Source organism: Vollenhovia emeryi, unplaced genomic scaffold (genome assembly GCF_000949405.1).
Source record: "Vollenhovia emeryi isolate VEMERY1.0 unplaced genomic scaffold, V.emery_V1.0 DF940125.1, whole genome shotgun sequence".
Classification (NCBI taxonomy): Eukaryota; Metazoa; Arthropoda; class Insecta; order Hymenoptera; family Formicidae; genus Vollenhovia; species Vollenhovia emeryi.
This window is the reverse complement of record NW_011966241.1, coordinates 4,094-12,453: the sequence shown is the minus strand read 5'-3', so window position 1 is coordinate 12,453 and position 8,360 is coordinate 4,094. Positions and strand designations below refer to the sequence as shown.

At 46.5% G+C, this 8,360-nt stretch overlaps 1 protein-coding gene across 1 annotated transcript; it reads left to right on the top strand.

Annotated features, from left to right (window-relative positions):
* The first annotated feature begins 1,389 nt into the window (after positions 1-1,389).
* Positions 1,390-5,972, top strand: LOC105556306. Its single transcript, XM_012003390.1, has 3 exons — positions 1,390-2,375; positions 2,417-3,383; positions 3,480-5,972. Exons 1-3 carry the CDS (start codon positions 1,390-1,392, stop codon positions 5,970-5,972), a joined length of 4,446 nt encoding a protein of 1,481 aa, XP_011858780.1.
* The last annotated feature ends 2,388 nt before the right edge of the window (positions 5,973-8,360 follow it).

Genomic DNA, 8,360 nt, shown 5'->3' with positions numbered 1-8,360 from the left:
ATTATGCATGAGATCTTTCCAGATCTGAGCAGATCTTTCCGGATCTGAGCAAATCTCGACAACATAGAACTTACAAAAATTTTGTTCTCATCATTATAGGTATTAATTTTTACACCCAATATTGGGCATTATATGAAATATAGATAACTCTGTGAAGGGAGAGTTGTATATATTTAATTAAATACATATATATTAAATAAAAGTCGCATAAAATATATTTGTTCATATACATATTTATTAATATTTATCATAGACGAATATATTTATAGTTATATGTATACAACTATACCCATTCAGAACATGACGTCCATTGGACGTCCATATAACCTCCATAGTTCCATGGAACATCTATCTCCACGATGGATGTTGAATAGACCTCTGTTTGAGATTCCTCCAGTTATCTCAATTGTACTGCCCTCGCCATCTCACGGTTATTCGCGAGGCCCAGTGGTACCGCGCGCGCGACCGCGCGACCGGGTAACGAGCACGTGTCGGGCCCGTGAACATGGCTCGAGGGCTTGCGCGCAAGCTCACAGAGCTCATCAGTCGTGTGAAAGCAGCCGGTGTAAGCTGTGGTAAAGTTCGCATCGACATACGAAAAGTATCGCGCTCGCGCTCACGGGAATAAGTGCGATGTCAGTGCTTGTTCGCTCACATTGATAATTAGGGCTCACCCCGGGACAGAATCATTGGTTAAGTGCTCAAGTCGAGTGCATCGGTGTTCTGCGCAAAGGCCTCTCATTTTGTACGTGCACGCTCGCTTGTAGCCGGCCACCGGCTCAACGGGCGGCACATCCCCGACGGTCTTGTGCGAACAAGAGAGCTCGACGGACTCGCTCACCTCAATCATACGCCTCGGTAAATCTCAACTGTACATGGTGTAAATACAATTAAACGTTCAACTCATTTTAAAGAAACTGAATCGTAGTCATTCTCGCCACGTTGCACGTCCTTTCTCACCCCCCGATCCACTCGCAGCGCTCACGGAGATTTCGCGATCTTTCGATCTCATGACGAGATTCGAAAGGGAGAAATTTCCCAAACATTTGGTCCTTCGAGCCGGATGCATCGTGGTGACGTGACACTCAATATTCGTTTACGAGCACTCGATCTTTTCTCATATAGCGTACGGCATAAATTCAGTGCGTTTCCTTGTAATCACGTGCGCCATTCGTGACAAGGACTCACTGCCATCTCAGTGTTGTCACGACGTGATCACGCAGTAACGAAGTGACATTCTCGCGGGCAAATCGAGCAGCTGTGACTGTGAATTTGAACTTCGCTGTTTCGTGGCGAACCAACGATATCGGCTCTCAGTCTGTTCGGTGGCTCGTGCTGCTCAGTGGTGCTCATCGTGTGGTGTAGTGTTATCACCGTGTTCCGCTCATCATGCCTGACCCAGAGAAGGCCGCCAAAGCAGATGCTGAAGAAGAGACAACCTCGGGTCGGCAATCTCCTCTCACCCTCAATGTGCCTGGTCAACAGACCGCCCCCAAGGGGACAGCTTCTGGCAACACTCAAGGACGCAGCTCACGTCAGACTTCTCCAGCTCGTCTCTCCAACGAGCTCACACTCAAGGTGAGATCTCAAATGAGTCGTTTCAATACCATAAAACTCATTGCAGACGCGAAGGTTGTTGACCCCGAGAGCACATCACTAGGGGAGGTCAAAGCAGCGCTGTCTCAATTGGAGGAGCTACACAAGGCGTTCTTGAAGGAGCACGCTTATTTCGAGATAACATGGCCTGAGGCATATTTGGATCATGAATATTTTGCGGACAACATCCATGAAAAGGAAGCTCATCTCGTGATCTCAGCTAAGCTACTGCTCAACAAGGTCAAACAGCGACTCACACCATCTTCACCGCGTGCAGCCTCTCCTGATCCGGAAAAGCCAGTCCACTCACGTTTGCCAGACATTAAGTTGCCCAAATTTAATGGTGACTACTCAACGTGGCCCACATTTCGTGATCTTTTCTCCTCTGTAATCTTGCAGCACTCAAAGCTCAATGACGTGGAGAAACTTCACTATCTCAGAGGCTGTGTGCAGGGCTCAGCGGAACAGCTCATTCGAGGTTTACCTCTCACCGGAGAATCTCTCCAGCCATCCTGGGAGCTGCTCACCTCGAGGTTTGATAATAAGAGACTCATCATACAGGCTCACCTTGACGGTCTCCTTAACCTCTCACATGCCTTACCCAAGAACGCCGCATCGCTCACCAAGCTAGTCTCAACGGTGTCCGAGATTGATAAGGCTCTGAGTTCGCTTGGCATGGCGGAGCACATGTGGAATTGCTTCTTGGTCCATCACGTGTCACGCTTCCTGGATAGAGACACCAGAGAGGCGTGGGAAACCTCGCTTGGATCATCTCAAGAGTATCCCGCTTTGCGAAATTTGAAACCTTCCTCAATGCCAGGGCGCGAGCAATGGAGAGGGTGGAGGTCACACCTTCTCCCTCGGACCACTCATTGGAAGTCACACCCAGTTCATCTAAATCTGCGATGAAAAGGGTGACTGCTCACCAAGTATCTGCTCCCACACATTCTCAGTCATTCTCTGCTGCGGCTCACCCGTGTGACCTGTGCAATGGACAGCACTTCATTGTAACGTGCTCCAAGTTCAGAGATCTCACGCCAGCACAACGGAAGACCACCGCAATCGTCAAGGAATCAATTCAAGCTCACGCACATTATTCAACGCTACTTGCAACTGCAATGGCATGCATACACTCAACGGTCTCAACACATCAAGCAAGGCTACTCATCGATCAAGGATCTGAGCTCACATTCATCACGGAGGATCTCGTCAGACAACTCAACATACAACGTCGACACGCAACTGTCTCAATCATTGGCATTGGAGCCAGGAAAACGACTAGGACCAAGGGCGTGGTGACACTCACGCTTCACTCCTATCATTCTAAGCATACTGCCATCATTCAAGCCCACGTCCTCAAAACACTAACGACCATTCTACCATCTTTTACAGCACCTCAACAAACGTGGCCACACATAGAACCTCTGACATTGGCAGACCCACAGTTCCTCACGCCACGCTCAATCGACATCATCATTGGAGCTGATTCATACGGGCAGATCATCAAGCCCAACATCATTAAACGATCTCCTGACATGCCAATCGCTCAACTCTCAATATTTGGTTGGCTAGTGCTTGGTCCAGTCAGCTTGTCACCATCACAATTGTCGACTGCGCATCACATCAAGGTTAAACAGTACGATCTCGATCTTCAAGAATTGCTGACAAGGTTCTGGGTGCAAGAAGAGCTACCAACTGATGCAACAGACCAGCTTACCTTGGAAGAACAACAATGTGAAGATCATTACAAGGCCACACACTCTAGAGATCCAACGGGACGATACATTGTACGCATCCCGCTCAAGCTTCCAACCAGTTTCTTAGGGCATTCACACAGTACGGCTCACTATTGTCTCCAGCGCATTCTCAGATGACTCAACAAGGACAAGGAATATCAGAGCCTCTACACCAAATTCATGAGCGAGTATGAACAACTCAAGCACATGGTGAAAGTTGGATCACAACCATCATCCGATGTTCCGCCATATTATTTGCCTCACCATGGTGTGCTCAAACCCGACAGTACAACAACAAAACTGCGGGTTGTCTTTAATGGCTCAAGTCCGACCTCATCAGGATTATCTGTAAACGATCTCATGCACACTGGTGCAAATCTATTGCTCAATGTTTCAGACGTTCTCTTGTGGATTCGTAGTTACAGGTACATCTTTGCCACAGACATAACAAAGATGTACCGACAAATCAAGGTACACCACTCAGACTGGGATCTGCAGCGCATTCTGTGGATCGACGAACATCACAATGAAACATCATATCATCTCACCACGGTCACTTATGGAACGAAGGCCGCTCCATTTCTCGCAGTAAGGACACTCATGCAACTGGCCGAAGATGAAGGCCATCGATTTCCACTGGCAGTGCCATCAATCACTCGTGGGAGGTACGTGGATGATATTTTTTGTGGTGGTGACACAGCAGAACAGCTCATAGAAATTGCCCATCAATTAGAAGATCTCTGCCAGGCGGGCGGATTTCCTCTTGCCAAATGGCACTCCAATCATCCAGAATTGTTAAACGCCATCTCATTGACAGTCTCGATCAACTCACCAGTCTCACTTGACGATTGCGCAACCAAAATCCTCGGATTAAAGTGGCTGCCTCAAGATGTTTTTACATTCTCAACAAGCTCAATTTCTCACCAAGAACAGCTCACCAAGCGACGTGTACTATCTGAAGTGGCACAGATATTTGATCCACTTGGTTTTGTCTCACCAATCGTAATACGAGCCAAGATGCTTCTTCAAGAACTCTGGCTCCACAAGATCAACTGGGATGAACCGTTACCATCTCAAGTTGTCTCGCGGTGGCTCAACATCAGAAAAGATCTCACAAGCCTGGCCAGGCTCTCAATTCCACGCTGGTTCAACACAAGCAGTGACTCAACGGTTGAATTACATGGCTTTTCTGATGCATCTCAATTTGCCATGGCTGCAGTCGTATACATGGTCGTGCACACGCCGTCCAAGGACGCCAAAACTTCTCTCATATGCTCAAGAACAAAGGTAACTCCATTGAAGAGGCTCACTATCCCAAGGCTAGAACTCACAGCAGCGCTGCTTCTCTCAAAATTGGTGAAATATGTCCATGCCACACTCAAAATGGACATCAAGGAAACATATTTATGGACGGACTCTCAAGTGACGCTCACATGGATCAAAACACACTCATCTCGATGGAAGGATTATGTGCGCAACAGGGTATCACAAATCCAAGAACTCACGATACATGCTCATTGGAAATTTGTTCCAGGTACAATCAATCCGGCTGACTGTGCATCTCATGGTGTAACGACAGCTCAACTTGAAGATCATACCTTGTGGTGGGCAGGACCACCATGGTTGGCTCAACCGAAAGATCGCTGGCCCGCTCAACCAACGTGCTCGGACGAGCAGTGTACAACAGAATCGCGTCCAGGAGTGTCACTCTTCACAACTAACATGAAGGTGGATTACGACTGGGATCTCATCTACAAGTATTCATCGCTCAATCGACTGCTCAGAATCACAGCTCTCTGTCAGGTATTTATTCGACGATTGAGAAATCGACACGATGGCCCTCAAGCCTCACATATCTCAGTCGCTGACTTAGAGCAAGCTAAAATCTTCTGGATCAAGATTACACAATCAACATTTTTTGCGCATGAGCTGAAGATGCTCAGCTCACAATCACGTCTAGCAACTTCTCATCCATTCAGTCGTCTCACAGCATTTATTGATCATCAAGGAGTTGCTCGTGTGGGAGGACGACTCAAGAATTCCACCCTCAATTATGAAGGCAAACACCCTGCAATACTCCCTCGCCATTCGAGATTGTCTGAATTAATCATCAGCTGGTCCCACCAACGGACACTACATGGAGGAACGCAACTCACCTTGGCGCATATCAGGCAATCATATTGGATCATCGGTGGACGTGCTCCAGTAAAATCTCATATCTTGCGGTGTGTGGTGTGTGCTCGACAAAGGGGGATTCGTGCCCATCAACTGATGGGCCAACTACCTCTACCTCGGGTCACACCCTCACGCGCATTCACGCATACTGGCATTGATTACGCTGGACCACTCACACTCAAAACATGGAAGGAAAGAGGAGCCAAAACTCACATAGGCTGGATTTGTGTGTTTGTCTGTCTCACCACATCTGCAGTTCATTTAGAAGTTGTTTCAGACTACTCAACGGACGGATTCATCTCAACGTACAGAAGATTTGTCTCAAGAAGAGGCATCCCTCATTCATTGTACTCTGACTGTGGCACAAACTTTGTCGGAGCAGAGAAATCACTCCAGACATTGTTCACAGAGAGTTCTCAAGATAACCGGCGCATCTCATCTCTGCTTGCTCAAGATCGCATTTAATGGATTTTTAATCCACCAGCTGCTCCACACATGGGTGGCAAATGGGAAGCAGTGGTAAAATCACTCAAACACCACTTGCGTCGTACCATAGGAGAGACGTTGCTCACATTCGAAGAAACGACAACCCTGCTTGCTCAGATTGAAGCGATCTTGAACTCACGACCTCTCGAATCACTCAGTGACGACTCAGATGACATCTCAGCGCTCACCCCAGGACATTTTCTCATCGGAAGTGCTCTCACATCAGTACCGGAGCCGTCACTGAAGGACTTAGCCACCTCAAGGTTATCCCTATGGCAATTCATACAACAGCGAGTACAGCAATTTTGGTCTCAATGGTCAGCTCAATATCTGCAACGACAACAAGCAATCTCGACGTGGCATCACCCATCCAACGACATACAAGTGGGCTCATTGGTTCTCATCACCGACGAGAGGCTCCCGCCATGTAAGTGGCCATTAGCCAGTCTCCACCCTGATGCCAGCCAAGGATGGACTCACCCGCGTGGTGACCCTGAAGACACCCACAACGACGCTCACCAGACCAATCACCAAGCTAGCACCGCTGCCCATTGCTCATCAAGGCCAAGCTCAACATCCGTAGGAGTGGACTCATCATCAACCTCATTGCTGATGGCGGGCGGAAATGTTTGAGATTCCTCCAGTTATCTCAATTGTACTGCCCTCGCCATCTCACGGTTATTCGCGAGGCCCAGTGGTACCGCGCGCGCGACCGCGCGACCGGGTAACGAGCACGTGTCGGGCCCGTGAACATGGCTCGAGGGCTTGCGCGCAAGCTCACAGAGCTCATCAGTCGTGTGAAAGCAGCCGGTGTAAGCTGTGGTAAAGTTCGCATCGACATACGAAAAGTATCGCGCTCGCGCTCACGGGAATAAGTGCGATGTCAGTGCTTGTTCGCTCACATTGATAATTAGGGCTCACCCCGGGACAGAATCATTGGTTAAGTGCTCAAGTCGAGTGCATCGGTGTTCTGCGCAAAGGCCTCTCATTTTGTACGTGCACGCTCGCTTGTAGCCGGCCACCGGCTCAACGGGCGGCACATCCCCGACGGTCTTGTGCGAACAAGAGAGCTCGACGGACTCGCTCACCTCAATCATACGCCTCGGTAAATCTCAACTGTACATAGTGTAAATACAATTAAACGTTCAACTCATTTTAAAGAAACTGAATCGTAGTCATTCTCGCCACGTTGCACGTCCTTTCTCACTCCCCGATCCACTCGCAGCGCTCACGGAGATTTCGCGATCTTTCGTTCTCATGACGAGATTCGAAAGGGAGGAAATTTCCCAAACAACCTCTAATAGAACTCCATATTATTTCCGCGATAAGTATATCGTCTGTAAATCTATTATAGATGTCTAATGGATATCTATGACAGACAATACATAGATACCCACACAGCACCGAAATATTTCAGAAAGCTCTCAAAAAGCTGTCAATGAAATATGAAACCTTTCAAAAAAATATTCAGACATGTTTCAGATACATGAAATGTCCGCGTAGATGAGATATAAATGTTTCTGAAATATTTCTGAAATGCTTCGGAAATATCTCTTAAATGCTTCAGAAATAGTTCTGAATGATTTCTATATTACATTTCAATATTAATTTCCAAGTTATATGTTGGATAGCTTTCAATATTTTAGAGATTACGTATGAAATATTTCTCTGAAATGTTTTGTAATATTTCTGAAATATTACAGTAAGAAGGATCATAAATGATTTCGATAAAACGTTTCAGATATCCTTCTGAATGATTTCAATGTTACATTTCAATATTAATTTCCAAGGTATCTTTTGGAAAGCTTTCAATGACATGTGATTTTGATGAAACGTTTCAAAGATATTTCTGAAAGATTTCAATTTTACATTTCAATATTAATTTCCAAGTCATCTATAGGAGAGCTTTCTGCTTGTTTTGCTGTGTGGGTAAATATCCCAGATAGCACAGAGAATCCAAAAAGAAGTATCAGAATCTCCCAGCCCTGATGAAGCAGACTGCAACGCCTGCGAAACGTCGGCACCACACAGCAAACGGACGCGGAAACCATCCGGAAGCCATGAAGACTAAATCCACAAAGAATTCTTTTTGAATTCCCAAATTATGAAATGAATTCTTTATCTGTCCCATTTCTATTCTAAATTTATTCTTAAGAGTTCCAAAAGAACTCACTTTTATGTCACCAATTTGGAGCCCTCTTTCGCATACCAAAAGGACTCTTATTATACTCCACAACAATTTGCAATGAATCACAAATAATTTTTAGATAGTATTCTAATGGAGCACTATAAGGATTCATTTTTTGGTCTTAATGGATTCATAAACTGCTTTCGTCCAGATCCAGGCTAGGGATCTCTTCCCCGATA

Coding starts and splice junctions, on each gene's coding strand:
- LOC105556306 (XM_012003390.1), top strand. CDS start 1,390: ATGCCTGACCCAGAGAAGGCCGCCAAAGCAGATGCTGAAGAAGAGACA. Junction 2,376..2,416: donor TCGCTTGGATCATCTCAAGA/GTATCCCGCTTT, acceptor CCTCAATGCCAG/GGCGCGAGCAATGGAGAGGG. Junction 3,384..3,479: donor ATCCAACGGGACGATACATT/GTACGCATCCCG, acceptor TGACTCAACAAG/GACAAGGAATATCAGAGCCT.